Source organism: Siphateles boraxobius, unplaced genomic scaffold (genome assembly GCF_051911475.1).
Source record: "Siphateles boraxobius isolate OS27281-9 unplaced genomic scaffold, OSU_SipBor_1 6, whole genome shotgun sequence".
In the NCBI taxonomy this organism is placed as follows: Eukaryota; Metazoa; Chordata; class Actinopteri; order Cypriniformes; family Leuciscidae; genus Siphateles; species Siphateles boraxobius.
In genome coordinates this window covers 16,204,525-16,223,395 of record NW_027509186.1, presented here as the reverse complement: position 1 = coordinate 16,223,395, position 18,871 = coordinate 16,204,525, and the positions used below count along the sequence as shown (strand labels likewise).

Below are 18,871 nucleotides of genomic sequence, written 5' to 3'. Positions count from 1 at the left end.
GCAATCTCAGGTGGAAAAATAAGCCGTTGATCAAGATCAGCCAGCATCTTCCAGTCCCTAGCAGCTTCCAGTTGTCCAGGGCGAGAATTGGTGTTGGCACCTTTTCTTGGTGGTTGCTCGCCTGGGCGGAGGAATATTGTCTTCTGCGTGTAATGTTTTGCTAGAACAGGCGGCAACTCATTGGTCATACTACGCTTGCCCTCCAATGCTTAAGCCAAACATCGCAATACTTGGTCATGGCGCCGAGTAAACCGACCTTGGCTAAGAGCCACCTTACATCCTGTTCAAAATGTGCCTTTATGTGGCAGGTGATGAACACAAAGGACAAGAGGGATCCTCTCCTACCCAGAGGTTTAGGTTCTGCGGTGATGGGAGAATATCATATGTTGACCTAATAAGGAAACTGATGCTACTCTCTTCCATTGACCAAAGGTCTTGCCTGACAATTTTGCGTTGTTCCACACTCTCCCATCTCATCCACTCCCCCTGCTTGGCCTGGGAAATGGCCTTTATACATCTCATCCTCTCCTCCTGCTTTCGCACCTCGTTGACTACCAGCTTCCTCCTTTGAGCTGGGCCTGCCTTGTGCCATTTAGGAGGAGCTAAACTGAGCCCAAAACCCCCTCTTCCATGCTGTACCTGTCCCACGATATCCCAATTTGGAGGTCAGCCTTTGCCTCTACTACAGATTTCTTTGCTGACCACTTTCTACCAGTTTTTACCACAGGGGCTGCCTCCCTTACACATTTGTCGCGTGACTCTGCTAAAGTCATTTCCAGTCTGACCTTGGCACACTTAAACTCCTCGGTTAAAGCAAAGACTGGCAGCTGCAATACTCCTTTACTATAAAGTCCCACTCTGCTGAGGCAGCGTGGAACTCCCAACCATTTCCTGATGTATGAACTTATTAAAGCTTCCAGACCAAACTGAAAGCACCAGAGTTTCAGTTTGCCTGGTAGAGCACAGCTGTTTATGCTCTTCAACCCTTCCACTGCTTGTCGTCTAACTTCTCCCACTTGAACTGTGTCCTTTAGATCCCCATCGCACCATCTCCCAAGACTCTTCTCAGAAACTGTTGGTATTGCCTCACCATTAATGAAGAATGTTTTATCTACTACCTTTCCTTTAACTATTGAGATGCTCCTTGATTTAGAGGGCTTAAATTGCATTCGTGCCCATTCGAAATTATCTGTTAACTTCCCCAATAACCGATTAGTGCAGGCTACTGTTGTAGTCATGGTTGTCATGTCATCCATGTATGCTCTGATTGGTGGTAGTCCCATCCCAGAAGCCAAGCGCTCTCCTCCCACTACCCATCTTAATGCCCTAATGATTACTTCCATTGCCATGGTAAAAGCCAGTGGAGAAATGGTGCATCCTGCCATTATTCCAACCTCTAAGCTTTGCCATGCGGTACTGAATTTCGGAGGTGAGAAACTAAATTGCAAATCTCCATAATAAGCTTTCACTAAATTTGTTATTGACATTGGTACTCTAAAGAAATCAAATGCTGCCCAAAGAAGCTCATGTGGCACTGAACCATATGCATTAGCCAAATCCAGGAATGTCACATGGAGCTCCTTCCTCTCCTTTTTAGCTGATTGAATTCGTTGCCAGATAACATTGATATGTTCTAAGCATCCTGAGAACCCTGGAATGCCCGCTTTTTGAACTGAAGTGTCAATGAAACCATTCTTTAATAGGTAGGTTGACAATCTCTGTGCAATAATGCTGAAGAAAATCTTACCTTCGACGTTTTATAGTGAAATAGGACGAAACTGACTGATGCTTGTAGCATCTTTTTCTTTAGGTATAAAGACTCTACCTGCTCGGCGCCATGCTCTAGGTACAACCTGCTTTTCCCATGCCAGTTTTATCAATTTCCACAGAATTCGTAGAACTCCTGAAGCACTCTTGTACACTCTGTACGGAACTCCATTAGGCCCTGGATATGATGAAGCCCTTGCCTTTCTCACAACCTGCTCTATCTCTTTCCACTTAGGTGCACAGACCTCCATTTGGTACTCTGGTGGATTGATAGGTGGGATCTCTGATGGAATTGACATAGGCTCATGCCTTTTTGCATTTGTATGTGTTTCCTCCAAATATCTCTCTAGCTCAACCCTAGATGCTTTTAAAGTGCCATTCTTCTCACTGGTGAATAACTTCTTTACGAATTTGAATGGGTCTTTATAGGAATTAGCCCTCCCAAGCTCCTTCTTTTTGTAGCGTTTCCGTAGGCGCTCAGCTCTGCGTAATGTTGCAAGCTTATCTTTTATGGCCCTTTGTAAGAGATTGAGTCCCTCCTTCTGACTTTGTTCTGCTTTTTTCCATTGCCTCCTCAGCTGTCTCCTTTCTCTAACTAACCCTTCAATTTTCTGCTGCCGTCTAGATACAGCAGGAGTAGTTTGTACATTTTCCTTCCTTTTTTCCACACCAAACCTCTCACTTCCATATGCGTAAATGATGTCCCCAAATTTACAATATATCACAATTCAAAAATGCAACAATATGTATTGTGCTTAGTGACAATATGTTGCCTATCGTATCGTTCACCAAAAATGAAAATTACTTTGCTTGAAAAAATGCAAGTTTACACAGTTTTCGTCTCACTACTACATTAAACTACTTTATATAATGTTGAATATAATGTATAATAATGCAATGGGCGAATATGTGTGGGTCCTGATCATGCCAAACGTCTTATGTTACCAGTAAAAAGTGGCCTACATTATTTTAAATATATCTAGTTAGTGAAAGAGTGCAAGCATATTCGTCTAAAATAATTGTTTTCAGCTTCAGAATCATGAATATTTTTTTATATTTTATTTATATATATATACACACACACACCATGATCTGTACATATTCAGTTGAGTTCAACAGGAAATCTGTCATACTCAAAAATAAGAGTGACACGAGCAGATGTTGTCTTCAGAACAGTTTTGTGAGTAATCGACAGCTGAAAGTCAGCGATGACTAAGCGCAAGGTCATGACACCTGGTTCTCTCGGAGCCTTTGGCACACACGTCTGTGCACTGCAAACACTGCAGCGGCGGTACCAACCCATTCGTCAAGCTTTTTTTTTCTCAGCATTTTTAATCCAACAGTCTCCTAATGGCATTTGCCTCTTATTCTCGGCTCTGCTCTAAATGCTGCTCTCTCTCTCTCTCTCTCTCTCTCTCTCTCTCTCTCTCTCTCTCTCTCTCTCTCTCTCTCTCTCTCTCTCTCTCTCTCTCTCTCTCTCTCTCTCCTCCTGCGGGCTCTGTATATTTATTGTATATTTACAGCTCAAATTTATATATTTATTTCCTCATAAATTTTAATTAGGACTTCAAACGTTTTTTTTTTTTTTTTTTGCATTGGCCAGCAGAGGCAGGGTTTTCCTTTGATCAGTTTCACATTTCGCCTTTCTCTCTCTCTCTTTTTTTTTCCTTCCCTGGGGGCATCTCCAGTCTAATTGGTTGCCTGAGTGCTGTGTGTCTGTCATTCACTCTGTCATTCAAGATTAAAGTACGTCGGGTTTCCAGTCTTTGCCAGAGTTGCTAGACTGGTGCCCTCGCTGGGGATGCCATTGAAATGCAGCGAGCTTTGGAGTGTAAGAAAAAAAAAACTGTGACAAGCTTCTAAAAGCAGTTTTTTGCTTTGATTGCGTCTTTCCACCTACAAGTAATTTGTGCAACCTCGCAACAGCACTCCCCCTCAGAATTCATGCGTGGTAGAATCATATTCAGAACTGACGCACACCCGGTCTGGTGTTATAATCACATGTTGCAATGTGTTGTTTGTCATTAGTCATTACAGTTCTCGTAAAATCACTCTTGGCCACTGATCAAAATGACTAGTTGTGTGATGAAAAGGACATTCTCCTAGCTTGAATTAGCCTGACATAGACCATGGAACACTTTAATTTAGAATTGATATATGATATATCAGGCTTTGCTTCAATCTGATGGGGTTTATTCTGCGATAACAACCGGCTGGATGTACATTATCCCACTTATTACACGGCTACCTGCCACATAAGTATATAATTATATATGAAATATTGATCTAAGTTGAAATATTTTATTAGCTCTTTAAATGCAAAGCTTCTGCAGAGAGAGCATTTGCTAGCACGGCAAGTTCAAACGAGACGAACATGTAAGGGATACAGTACAGTCATACCACTTATTACACAGCATTTTGGCACATTAATAATTATGGGGTTAAGAGATATTGATTTAAAATTAAGTTTGAGATTTTAAATCGTACCTGTTTTTTATCTTCTAATCCATTACAGTGTATAAAACAATCGTCCCAAAATGGCAGCAGCTGCATTTGTATGAAACGAGTCTCGAGAGTGAGTCCACGATACTGGATGACATAATTAAATAACTGTACACAAAATATTGATTTGACTGGTTTGAGTTTAAATAGTTTATTAGCTCACCAAATGCAAAATTTCCACACAAAAAAAAAAACGTTCCTATAGCAAGTGTATAGCGCTGCTGACTTCAGTAACGACTCAGTTACTAACGTAACCTCGGTTCCCTGAGAGGAGGGAACGAGTATTGCGTAAGTAGCTTACGCTATGGGAAAACTCCTTTTCTCGAGAATATTGAAGTCTTTATGTAAAACGCATTGCAGCTGCACAGCTGACAGCAATGAACGAAGGCAGCTCGGTCATTGGCTGTGCTGCGGCAACTTGCTCGAACCAATGACGGGGCGACTCTGAATGCGCGACCAATGAGCGCGCTTCGCGCCCGCGCGCGTCAGAGCCCGCCAAGATGGGCGTGGCCAAGAGCTATATATTGGGCGCCCCGTCATGAGAGTTCTTTAGGTTAAAACGACTGAAGCGAACTAACCAAGCACAAGCACGGCAGCTTACGCAATACTCGTTCCCTCCTCTCAGGGAACCGAGGTTACGTTAGTAACCGAGTCGTTCCCTTTCGAGAGGTCTCTCCTATTGCGTAAGTAGCTTACGCTATGGGAACACCATGCAAAACGCCGTGCGTGCTGAACTTCGCCTCATGATAGCCAGAGGCAGGTGCCTGAGCTAAAAAAGCAAAGTTATCATCCAACTAGCCGGCAGAGGCGAGCTTTATATGTGGGAAAGAATACAGAGCGGCTAGAAGGCGCTCAGTGTGACACAAGCACATACATAATCTAGATACGAACTCGTAGTTCAACTAGCATCATGCTGATAGTACATTGGAATGCAGTGTCGGGACCTGTAGGTTGTAGAACCTGATAAATGTGGACGGTGAGGCCCAGCCTGCCGCCGCACAAATATCCTCGATCGGTATCCCGCTCGACCATGCCCAGGAAGAAGCCACACTCCTGGTGGAGTGTGCTTTGACTCCCCAGGGGCATTGAAGTCCCTTAGCTTCATAAGCCAGCGCTATAGCTTCAACTATCCAGTGAGAGATTCTCTGCTTTGAAACGGCGGAACCTTTCGTACGGCCGCCAAAGCATACAAACAGTTGTTCTGTCTGTCTGAATAGGGCAGAACGCTCCAAATACACTCTGAGAGCCCTAACGGGGCAGAGTAGATTAGCGTCGTGTTCGTCTGCTGGGGACGATAGCGCAGTTAGGGAGATAACCTGTGCTCTGAAGGGAGTGGTGAGCACTTTAGGAATATACCCATGTTTCGGTCTAAGGACGACCCTGCAGTCGTTAGGTCCGAATTCTAGGCAGGCAGCGCTTGTCGAAAGCGCGTGCAGGTCGCCCACTCTCTTGACCGAGGCGAGTGCCAGCAAGAGCGCAGTCTTGAGCGAGAGCTGTTTAAGGTGCACGGTTCGGAGTGGTTCGAACGGAGGCCCTTTAAGAGCATCTAGGACAGTAGCTAGGTCCCAGATCGGCACTGAGGGGGGGCGTGAAGGGTTCATCCTCCTAGCGCCCCTTAGGAAACGAATAATTAGGTCGTTTCTTCCCAATGGACGTTCCATTACAGGGTCGTGTGATGCTGTGATGGCCGCCACATATACTTTGAGCGTGGAGGGGGCGCGGCCCGCCTCCAGAAGCCCTTGTAGAAAAGCGAGTACGTTCGTAATCTCGCATGTTTCAGGGTTCAGGCCCTTGGCATTACACCAGACACTGAACACTTTCCATTTCTGGGCATATAAGCGTCTCGTGGAGGGCGCCCGCGCCTCAGCGATGGTTTTTAGTGCTCCGCTCGTGAGGTTCCTGGGAACCCGTTGAGGGGCCATGCATGAAGGGCCCACAGATCGGGGCGGGGATGAAATATCATCCCGTTGGCCTGACTGAGGAGGTCTGGCCTCAGTGGAATCGGCCGTGGTGCAGATTGCATTTGCATCAGATCTGGAAACCATGTTTGGTTCTTCCAGAGTGGGGCTATCAGCAGCACTGCGTCTTTCTCCTCTCTGACCCGACTGATGACCTGCGGTAGCATCGCGATCGGGGGAAAGGCATATAAGGGACGGCTCGGCCAGCTCTGGGCGAGCGCATCCATGCTTTTCGTGAAGAAAAGAGGGCAGTGCGCGTTCTCCTTGGAGGCGAAGAGGTCGATCTCCGCTTTGCCAAAGGTTTTCCATAACCAGTGAATCGTCAGCGGGTTGAGAGCCCATTCTCCTGGGAGAATTTTGTCTCTGGAGAGCATGTCCGCCCCCTGGTTCAGGGCACCTGGCACATGCGCTGCTCTCAGCGAGCGCAAGTTGTGCTGGGACCATAAAATGAGTCTCCTGGCCATTGAATGCATGGAGCTCGACCTGAGTCCACCCTGGCGATTTATGTACGATACTACCGTCATGTTGTCCGTTCGGACCAAGACGTGTTCGTTTCTCAGCTGTGGGAGCAGGGCTCTGAGAGCCAAAGCGACCGCTTTCATTTCCAGACAGTTTATGTGTAGGCGCTTCTCCGGGTTTGACCAAAAGCCGGAGACAGGCCTGCCCTCGTAAAGGGCCCCCCAACCTATTTTGGAGGCATCTGTCGTTATCATCTTTCTCCTTGTGTTCACACCCAGACTCACGCCTGACTGGTACCAGTCGGCGGCTTTCCAGTGCGTCAGGGCTTTTATACAGCCGTGGTTCGCTCTGATTAAAAGGTGGCCCGAACGCCACGCGTGAGTAGGGACGCGGCTCTTGAGCCAGCGTTGGAGAGGGCGCATATGCAACAATCCTAGCTGGAGTACGGCCGATGCTGAGGCCATGAGACCTAGCATCCTCTGAAACCGCTTGACGGGGGCGAGCGCGCCCGCCCTGAATGATGTTGCAAGGCGCCGGATGGTGAGCGCGCGCTCTGATGAGAGACGCGCTGTCATTTGCATCGAGTCTAGAACTATTCCCAGGAAAGAAATCCTCTGGCTGGGAGATAGTATGCTTTTTGCAAAATTGATTCTTAGACCCAGGCATTCTAAATGGCTGATAATCCAAGATCTGTGTGTTATTAACTGACTCTCTGATTGTGCTAGAATCAGCCAATCGTCGAGATAATTCAGTATTCGCACTCCCCTTCGCCTTAGGGGGGAAAGTGCTGCATCCATACATTTCGTGAATGTACGGGGAGCCAGGGACAGGCCGAACGGAAGTACTGTGTACTGGTACGACTGTCCCTCGAAAGCGAATCTCAGAAACGGCCTGTGATGAGGCGCTATTGGAATGTGAAAGTAAGCATCTTTCAGATCCACTGAGAGAAACCAATCTCCTGGGCGTACTTGCGCGAGGATATGCTTGGTTGTTAACATTCTGAACGAGCGAATCATTAGTGCTTTGTTCAGGTGTCTGAGATCTAGGATGGGGCGGAGACCGCCATCCTTTTTCGGGACGAGAAAATAGCGGCTGTAAAAACCTGCCTCGCTCAGAGAGGGGGGAACAGTTTCCACAGCGCCCTTTTCTATTAGTTTGCGCACCTCGGTGCGTAGAACATGTGAGCACTCTTTTCTCACTTTCGTCTCGACCACAGTCGTAAAACGTGGTGGTCTGCGAGCGAACTGGAGCGAGTATCCGTGCTTTACTATATTCAATACCCATTTCGGCATATCTGGAATATTTTCCCATGCCGCTGCGTGTACAGATATGGGCTGAATACAGGCTAGGGGCGGGCCGCTGTGACGCAGGGACCCGGCCAGCGAATCGCCTGAGCTCATAGCTCTCAGAGGCGCGGGCGCGCGCTGAGCAGCTGAGTGAATGGGCGCGTGTGTGATTACAGCAGCGCGCGCTGTGTCTGTAAAACTCGCAGCCTGGGCTGGGGTTGTGTTTGACACTGTAAGGACAGTGTTTATAAGTGGGGGTGCATAAACAGTGGTAGGCACACGCGTCACTTTTATAATGTTTCCCGCTTTTACTGGGGATGAATTTATAACTGTGTGAACAGTGCTTGTGTGTAGTGGTGCGTACATGACCGTAGGCACGTGATCTACATTCATGGGGTGCGCAGCTTGAGCTGGGAATGAATTTGGCACTGTTTTGACAGTATCTGGGAATGCACACCTTGTGGACATGTGAACCCTTAGTGACACAGGCAGAAAAAGACTCTTTTTGTGTTTTCTGTGCGTCGCCGTAAAAACGGCGTTTGTTTGCAGGTGAGCGAGCTCTGTGACTGGCCCATTGACTGCTGTATGAACATATCCAGCCGCCTGTAAGGGGACTGGGTAATGCTTGAGCTTTTGCAGAGAGAGTGGTCCGGCTTTTGCGAGACACGCACTCTCTCTTTTCATTCTTGTGGCTAGGACGGCTTTCGAGGCTCGGGGTTCAGCACAATCTTGGGCCGAGGACCCCGTCGCTCAGAAGGCGGCTTGCGGTTGTGAGAGCGCGAGCGGCGTCGAGCGTCAGCCTGAGGCGCGGGCTGAGAGGCGGTGGGGGCTGTTCTAGCCCGCTGCGGCTGCGGCGGCCTCTGTCTGCTCTGCGATGAGCTGGAGCGCTTGGGCAGGAAATGCCGCATAGCTTGTGAAGCATTCTGGGCCTCAGTGAAGCGTTCGGCGAAACCCTTAACCGCCGGTCCAAACAGCCCGCTGGTGGAGATAGGCGCGTCGAGAAATGGCGCCTTATCCGCGTCCTTCATCTCAGTCAGAGTCAACCACAGATGGCGCTCGAGAACAGTCAAATTAGCCATGGCACGGCCGATAGACTGGGCGGTGGCCTTCGTGGCTCGCAGGGCTATGTCAGTCGCGCTGCGTAGGTCCTTAAAGGCTTCGGGTTCGGGGCCAGACTCGTCCATAGAGCGGAGAAGCTTGGCTTGGAACACTTGAAGTACCGCCATAGAGTGAAGCGCTGATGCAGCTTGGCCGGCGGCGGCGTAGGCGCGACCGGCGAGAGCTGAAGTAGTGCGGCAGGGCTTCGAGGGGTGGGAAGCTTTGGCTTTCCATCCGGTGGTGGAGGGCGGGCAGAGATGATTGGCCACGGCCTCCTCGAGGGGTGGTGTTCCCTCGTAGCCTCTTTCCTTTGCGCCGTCCACAGAGGAGAGCGAGGAAGAAAAAGAAGGCTTTAGGCGCGCAGAGTGGGGGGCTTTCCACGACTTGGTGAGTTCGTCGTGAACTTCCGGGAAGAAGGGAGAAGGCCTTTGCCGAGGGGCCTGCTGGCGCCCCTGCAGAAACCACTCATCCAGTCGGCTCCGGGTTGGTTCTTCGGGAGAAGACCAATCGAGCCCGAGGTCTTCCACGGCCTTAGAGAGAACGCGGATAATCTCGCTATCCATGGTGGAGCCCATCCTCGCGCTACCTAGCGTCGACGGGGCGGGGTCGAGAGTGGAGCCCGGCCAGTCGTCCGATGCAGCGTCGATTGACAAGCTGTCATCCATTCCCCCGTCGTCCTCGGACGCGCCGAAAGTCACAAGGCCCACCGCTCTGCTAGAGGGGTGTGGGTCCGGCTGGGTGAACTGAACCGGCGGTGGGGAAGGCAAGAGCGGCGGTGAAGCACGCGGAGACTGGCTCGGCGTGACGTCACTGAGCTCAGGTTCAGGAAGCCTCTGTGAGCGGCGCTTTTTCTTAGTGCGCGGCTCGAACAGAGGGATGGCGGCGATGGGCTCGCTCACGGCGAAAGCGGCGAGGCGAGCCCGCAGTGCGGAGAGACCCAGGTCGTCACATTCGGGGCATCCGCCCTTGGTCAAAGCAGCTTCTGCGTGGTCCCGGCCCAGGCAGCGAGCGCAGATGATGTGACGATCCCCGTCCGGGAGAAGGTCTCTGCACGACGCGCAGGAAGGCATTTGAAACAACGCCTTGGAAAATTTGCTCTTTTACAAGTGTCGCAGAGCGAACAGATGTAAATACTTGCGTGAGCAGTACGCCGGATGGCTCAGTAGGATCGCGTTAGAAGGCGGCTGAAGGTGCCGACGTCCTTGTAGCAAATCCCGCTGGTATGCTTTTCGACGGCGAAGCTTCAATAATCCGGAGGATCCAGCGAAGAAGGTGTTCACTGAAGGAGATTAAATCTAAAGAACTCTCATGACGGGGCGCCCAATATATAGCTCTTGGCCACGCCCATCTTGGCGGGCTCTGACGCGCGCGGGCGCGAAGCGCGCTCATTGGTCGCGCATTCAGAGTCGCCCCGTCATTGGTTCGAGCAAGTTGCCGCAGCACAGCCAATGACCGAGCTGCCTTCGTTCATTGCTGTCAGCTGTGCAGCTGCAATGCGTTTTACATAAAGACTTCAATATTCTCGAGAAAAGGAGTTTTCCCATAGCGTAAGCTACTTACGCAATAGGAGAGACCTCTCGAAAGGGAACCCAGATGAGCCTGTGTTATCTGTTTTCAGCGGTTGTTATCGGGGAATAAGACACTGCTATATAACAATATTGTTGAATTTTTCTTCAGATGATTTTGATATCCAATTCTGGTTGTGTTCTGTTTGACACTTTTAAACAATCTGCCTATCTTCAATTCAGTGTCTGTACCCTGATATAAATTTGACTCCAATTTAAAGACTTAATCCAGGATAAATCACTCCAGCGCAGACAAACCCCAGATTAATGATGCTTTCGAAAGGCGCAGTAATTCTCTCTTCTGAAAAGCAGCAATGTCAGTCGGTCAGTGACGATTCTTGCGCATGTTGATCTTATTTTGTTGCCTCTAAATCTTTGTTTTTTGTCGTTTATTTTATAATATTTTGTATAAATTATGAAGGATTTAAAAGCATTATTATTTTTATTTTGTTCTTTTTCCATGCCATTTGTTTTAAGTAGCATTTATATGGTCACCATACATTTCTTCACTTTCTAAATTAATCATGACCTCACCTATATATCTGATTTGATTTGATTTGCTTTGGGATTATTAAAGGGAGTTAAGTAACAACAGTCATTTGTACATTTTCTAAGAGGCTTTGGATTACATTGTGACGTGTGCTTCATCTAATATCTATAAACATATATATATATATATATATATATATATATATATATATATATATATAGTATATGTGTGGCTTGTCCCTACAGAAGACAAATGGCATGCATATAATATATACAAACACAGAAACAAACACTTGTTTGTTCCTCGTTGCAGAGAAGTGATTAGTCTGCACCGCTACTAAGCCTTAAACAGTGAAATGGGTAGATAGATACCCAGATGAAATGAAGCCTCTCCCCTGATTAGACTTTCTCTTCTCGCCTGATCCCTTGTTTCCTGCGCTGTGTTGCTGTACTCAAATGACCTAGTGGTCAACGAGCTAGTATTAACATCTGACTCTAGCACGGGGCTTGCTCTGCATGTGTTACTGTCCCCGGGGTCCTTCCTCCAGGAGTGCTGAACAGATTTCAGATCAATACCTACATCCTTTGCCAAAGAGAAAGGGATGATGTGAATGAACTAGAAACTGCGTGATGTGGGAAAGAAGGGCGAGAACGGAACGGATCAGGAACTGAGGGTGTGTTCTCAATGGCGTACTCTTACTATGTCACGCAGTGTGTACTATAGGCTTCTAAGTTTTTTTTTTTTTTATGCATGGAACACCTGAATACTATATTTGCCTGTAGTACGCTTACTGTATTCTATAATGCAATGCACTTTCAATTTCCAAAATGACGAATGATCCAAAAAAAAATGTCCATGTGTAATACAATTTGATTTCCACTGATTTAAACATACAGTTCAAAAATTAATTGTTGCATACTGTGTACTGTACAAATAATATTTGTTTATTTATTGATAATTTATATTTTATGTAATATTGAGTGTATTTTATTATGTTATTTATTATTATATTTTATATTTTGATGATGTATTAATAATATTTATTATTTATAGTGTATTTATTTATTTTCTATTTATTTATTTAAATGTTGTTTACATATACAGTGCAGTATACACAGTTTTCCATTCCCAACACAACGGATATAAGAAGGGAATGTGGGAAGTGCACTATGTAGACAGAATAAATACCTTAGAAACATATTCACAGAGAAAATGGCAGTTTGTTTTGATGACTTATAATGGGTCTCTTCTACCTTTTTAAACATAATCATTCCCCCTTTGTCCTTTTGAATTCGTTAACATTTTCGTTTTCGCCTGATGGGTGAGTAGGCATATTTTTGAGTGACAAAAGCTGTTGCTGTGCACATGTTTATTCTGCACATGTTGCTGTGTCCTGTCATTGCCTGTCCTCCAGTTACACGCACAGGTTTGATGGAAGATGGATAAGCTGTATTTAGGGTTATCAGCAGGTCTGGCTTGTTGGCTCAATTTGAAATTCAATAATGAAGCTGCATGTTATATTTCCTCCTCGCTGACAGGACAGTGATAACAACTGTACTCACTCTTCTTCCCTGTCTCCGTGTCTCTCCACGTCCTGTCCTTTCCACTTTCCTATCGCTCTGAATTTTTGCTGGCCTCAAATATTTCTTATCACTCTGTGGTTTGCAGTAATAACAGGCAGCCTGGCATAACTTGTTTTATCAGGAATGTAGGCCACTCCAAACAATTCGAGTTCTCTCACTTTCTCAATACTATAGAATAAGTAAAGTTTGCATATCTTCTCAGATAAACGTGTTGTAAACATGTTTCCTCTTGTGTTTGTCTACTATATTGCAAAGCATTTTAATAGATAGGCACTTGACTTGACTTCTTGCTTTGGTTAGTTACAAGTCTGGTTGTGCAAGAAAGCCCCTGCAAGAACATAATATGTGTGTACAGCAAATGCAATGTTTTAATGTAGAATTCAGAGTCACTTTGACTTTGAATCAGCATAAAATTCAAAATCTCTCTCTCTTTCTCAGGCTCTGGCCATGACGGAGGTGAATGGACCGGTTAGCGGTCCTCGTGTGGCAGAACCTCAGATTGCCATGTTTTGTGGTCGTCAGCTTCTACACATGAACACTGAGAGCGGACAGTGGGAACCAGATCCTCAGGGGCGACAGGGATGCTTCACCCAGCCCAGCAAGATCCTCTCATACTGCCAAGAGGTGCCATTCTATTCTGATTTTGTTTTATTTTGTTGTTTTGTTTTGTTTGTGTTCTGTTCTCTCCTGTTTATTTTGTTTTGAGCTTTGTTTTTTTGTGCTTCTCTATTCTATTTTAGTCTAGTCTTTTCCACTTCATTGTTGCATTCTCCTCCATTTGTTTTAGTTAGTTTGTGCTTTATTCTCTTATTATTTATATTTATTTATACTTTATTATTTATTGCGTTGTGATATTTATTTACTGCATTTTGTTTTGTGCTCTATTCTATTCCATTTTAGTCAAGTCTTTTCAATATATTTATTTTCAGTTTTGTTGTGTTGTTTTGCTCTAGTCCCTTCTATTTGTTTTGTTTTGAGTTTTATTGTTTGGAGCTTTGTTTGCAGTATTTGGTTCTGTGCTCTATTCTATTCACTTTTAATCTAGACTTTTTTATTTCATTGTTACATTCTGTTACATTTGTTTTGCTGTGCTCTATTATCTTCTTTTTTAGCTTTATTAACAGTATTTCGTTTTGAGCCCTATTCTATTTCAATCTATTCTTTTTATATTTGTAGTCTAAATTTTTGTTTTGTTTGTACTCTATTATCTATTATTTATTTTGTTTTGAGCTTTGTTTTTAGCTTTATTAACAGTATTTTGTTTAGTGCTCTATTCTATTTTAATCTAGTCTTTTTTATTAATTTTGTAAAATCTACACATTGTTGTGCTCTATTCTCTCCTATTTATTTAGTTTTGAGGTTTATTGTTTATTTGCAGTTTTCTGCTCTGTTCTATTCTATTTTAGTGAAGTCTTTTCTATTCCATCGTTACATTCTGTTTCAATTGTTTTTGTTTTGTTTTTCAATTTTATTTAGTTTGATTCCATTACATTTTTGTTTCGTTTGGATTCCTTTTTGTTTGACTTTATTTGTTTTGTGCTCGTGCTCTGTTCTATTCCATTGCTGTTTTCTATCCAGTGGATCACTGTTCTATATGACATATTGAATTACGTTCTCTTCTACTTTTATTCTGTTCTTTTGAAACTCATGTACTTCATGTCAGTAAAGCACATAACATCAAACTCAGCGCACCCACATTAGCATGCACTGTGATTGGTTTAATTACTATGTGGACAAGCATCCTCAGACAAATCTCCACTCAAGCATATTCTCAAGGTGAACGCCGAGGGCACCCCGCTCTAATATTAGCATTGTAAAACAAGACTAAAATGTGCAATGGCGTTTATGTGCATACACAGGGAACTCGATGCGCATCTCTCTCCAACTCCTCCCGTATTAAGTGTGCAGGATAATGGCCATATTTTTCACTATTAATCAGCAGTGGAGATTTATGATCTCCGTACGCCTCGGGCTCAAACATATTGTGCGGCTAATGTGACTGTATTCTCTGACTCCTAAGAGGATTGCAAGTTTTCTTTCCCCGTTGTCTCATCTAGAAGAATTAGGGATGAACAATGATGCCTGGTTGTTTTCCTCGGTTTTTCATCACTTTACAGCAGGCCTTCCGAACACACTTCCGTGTCTCTTAAGGATATCAACATCGCAAAATAGCATTCCCCTACATTCCTGTAGATTTACAATGTTGTATAATGCCAACTTCCATTGCATTCTTGAACGATAACGAGATTGAAAAATTCCACGCTTTCCTGCATTCTTCTGGTCATTCGATATATATCTCGATTGCCAAATACAGCAATGCGTCTCACCGAATAAGATTTGGCATATGTCATGGCTGAAATCAGCGCACAATTCTCTAAGCCTGTATTATTGCATGACAGCAATTCTGAAAATTGAGATGTCAGCCTGAAAAAAAGCTGTTTTGTCTCTCTGTGCGCTAAAAGTGCCAGCAATGTCTGTCCAACCTTGTCTGAATCAACACACTGTCCCTATAGCTCCACAGTGTAAAATCACCTCGTTGTGCTCTAATCTGGGATGAACCAGTCAACCAGTCATTCTGACTAATGGCTTTTAAAAGCATTATTGTGCCTGCATTCTAGCCTGGCATAAAGTGGCATAAACATAAGCTAGCTGGCACGAGTGGTATCAAAATGGAATGAAGAGGCCAAAGAATATGTCATTCTCCTGGCTGGATGAGGTTTAGACTAGAAGTCTGCCAGTGGACTGCGGCCTCATTGGCAGAGCGTGTTTAGAACATAATAATCCCTTCCCATATGTCTGTAAGATTACGCTCTCACTTGTTCCAGCCCAGTGCCAATGGATTCGATGCATGCATATACCCAGGACAATACTCTATTTTCAAAGAATATTTGCAAATACTACACTACATTAATTCAAACAATATGTCATAATTAAGCAGTAATGGACTCAAGGTTATCCTGTGACTATATTTACAGCTAAAGGACGTTGAAATGCAGCACATTGTGTGCGTAAACCCTTTAGTCTATATCTTAGGTACAAAATATTTAAGAAGACACATTTTCATTGTTTAAGCAAATTCATACTTTCACTAGAATACATAATCCTTTGTAAACAAATAAAATAGGTAATAATAACAGTGTTACTCAATGGATTTTCACATCCATTTTAATACACAGTATATTGTGTGTGTGATTCTGTTCTCTCTCTCTCTCTCTCTCTCTCTATATATATATATACTCTCTCTCTTTCTCTCTCTCTCTCTCTCTCTCTCTCTCTCTCTCTCTCTCTCTCTCTATATATATATATATATATATATATATATTCTCTCTATATATCTATCTATATATATATATATATATATATATATACCTACTCTCACTCTCTCTCTCTATATATATATATATATACTCTCTCTATATATATATATATATATATATATATATATACTCTCTCTCTTTCTCTCTCTCTCTCTCTATATATATATATATATATATATATATATATATATATATATATATATACCTACTCTCTCTCTCTCTCTCTCTCACTCTCTCTCTATATATATACTCTCTCTCTCTCTCTCTCTCTCTATATATATATATATATAGAGAGAGAGAGAGAAAGAACAGAATACGTATGAAACATGTTGAATATGTACTCACACAACTTGCAAGTAAAAGGCCTTTTTTTATCTGTGTAACTGACCTTGTCTTGTCAAATCTGATCTATATATAAACATATATAGTGAAACAAACCTAATGTGACAGTTTACACATGTATATTCGTGAATATACGTTCATATCTATCCATTTTCCCTCTTTTCCTATACTTTCTCCTATTTGATTCAGTTTATGATTTTAGTTTGAATCATAAATACATCCTAACAATATACAGATGATTCAGTATGACTCAGTGCCCCTGCAAACATGTTTTGAAGGTGAGGCTTAATTGCTTTGGAAATTTGTGAATAATACGCAGTGAGTTTTCTGACGCCTCTTGCTGGACAAACACAGAAATGTTTTTCCTCTACCTTTATTACTGTAAAGTGCTGCAGTTCTGACTCAGCGACTCCCTCTTGTGGTAAAATGTTTCAAATTAAACAGTAACCATCAGCTAAAAAAAAGCATCCATTATGTATTTATCTGGCTTGCTTTTAATTGCATGTGTGGTTTAGTTATGGTCATATAAAAAGAGTCCCATGTGCAACTGCACTGAAACAAGATTGTTGTGGATACAATTTTCACTCAGAAAGTGCTAGTGAATTTCACAATAAAAAGAAATTAAAATTTTTTTTTTAAGTAGACTGAAATAGTTTTTTTCTTTTAAAACATACAACTTCTAAAAATCATCTTTTAAGTGTACATTTTCAGAAACAAGATCAGAAATAATTGAACATTTCACTGTTCAGTGATGAATTGTGGCCAAATTGCTTCCATGGATCCTTATCCGGATTGGTTTTATTTATTTTTGTCCCGTTCCATCTCATCCCCTTGTTCTTTTTATTTTCTGCATGCTAAATGTATTATTCCCCTGTCCTTCTTCCAACTGTTGTGATCCTGACTCCTGTCCCCTGCTCTTCCCTCACGTTTGTTTGTGTCTGTCGTTCTCGCCGTATGTCAGATGTATCCAGGACTGCAGATCTCCCATGTGGAAGAGGCCTCATCTCCAGCCACCATCCAGGGCTGGTGTAAGCAGGGCTTGAGTAAATGTCAGACCCGTCCCTTCATCGTCGTGCCCTTCCGTTGTCTGGGTGAGTCACAAACACATCCTGAACAGTTTACAATCCCAGACATCCCATCAAGAATGCTGTAAAGACTAGATTTACACAGCATCATCATATGTAGTTTGATGTAAACCTCAATCAATAATGTATTCAAACACCTGTTAAAATTAATTAAAGGAACAGTTCACCCAAAATAAAAATTATTCTGTCATTTACTCAGTTTATTTGGTGAACAATTTAATTTAAAGTGCCACTATTATGTTTTTCAGATATTACCTTCCATGCCATATGTAATATAGCTTATGTTATTGTCAATGTAAATGTTATTGTCTCCTAAATAAAAGAACCGATTCTAAACTGCCTGAAGCGAATCGTCAGTAATTCAAGTCTTTTCTGCACGAGCCTACGTAGGTTTGCAACAAATTTGCACAATGCCAGCTTATGGTCTTCATTGGCTGCCCGTGAACAACATCGACTCTGACCTGCCCTCATACATTGTAATTGTTGCTGAGGCCTGGGAGAGTTTAGTTTGTGTTGTCGGCATATTAAGAAGATGCTATTTTCTGCTTTCCGAAAGCAAATTAACTTTGCATGCACTTCCAAAGGACGTAGACTTGTGCTTGAATTGATATGGGAAAACCAACGTTATCGTTACTGTAGGTATTCCCACAGAAGAAGCCTCCGGAGCTGAAATTCAGATATGGTTATGGGCTTTTCGTTTCCGTCACGCCCTGTAAGCAGTAGATAGACAACAAACTGACCAATCGGAGCAGAGTAGACTCTCAGAAAAAAAGAGAGGTTTAGAGAGACCGAATCCTTTATTTATCAAACAAGTTAAGACACTTTTAGAAAAGAGGTGATGCTGCAGTGTATATTATGAGAAAATTGAAGTGTTTTTTGACCTTGGATGCATGTAAACCTATTGTAGGAAACCGTCAAAACAAAATTAGGAGCCTTTAAAATAGCATAATAGGGCACTTTAACAATGAATTGGGAGAACGAACATGATGTTTCTGAGATTTCTTAACTACAATATTACAGCATAATTTTGTAGTTCAATGTACTCTGCAATGCCGTACAAATATGTTATATCACAACCAAAAAAAACAAAAAAAACAAGTTATAAATCATTTGGCTCGGTACTAATTTTGGAAGAATAAGTAATGCTTGTGCAGCTGTTTGCCTCTGGGGAGCTTTTGTCCTTGGTTTCTGCTCACATACTGCACATATTTTAAGTTCCCACTTCTTATATTTGCCTTATCAGCTCACGGTGGGCATTTTCAAAAATGCTAACACCATTTTTTTTTTTGTCTCCAGTATTGTCTAGCTATTTTCTCATTCTTTTGTCTTGGGATTCATTTATATATTCCAGTCATTATCATAAAAGGGGGAGTGTTTTGAAAGATGTATTTATTTAATTTAAAACAAAGTAAAAACAGT

At 43.4% G+C, this 18,871-nt stretch overlaps 1 protein-coding gene across 2 annotated transcripts in view; it reads left to right on the top strand.

Moving 5' to 3' along the window:
- Nucleotides 1–18,871, top strand: part of aplp1 (amyloid beta (A4) precursor-like protein 1) — a 79,775-nt gene that overhangs the window by 37,272 nt on the left and 23,632 nt on the right. For both annotated transcript variants that reach the window (XM_077207880.1, XM_077207879.1), the window contains exons 2-3: nucleotides 13,147–13,332; nucleotides 17,329–17,458. In XM_077207880.1, coding sequence (XP_077063995.1) covers nucleotides 13,147–13,332; nucleotides 17,329–17,458 — 316 coding nt within the window. The remainder of the gene's footprint in view (nucleotides 1–13,146; nucleotides 13,333–17,328; nucleotides 17,459–18,871) is intronic.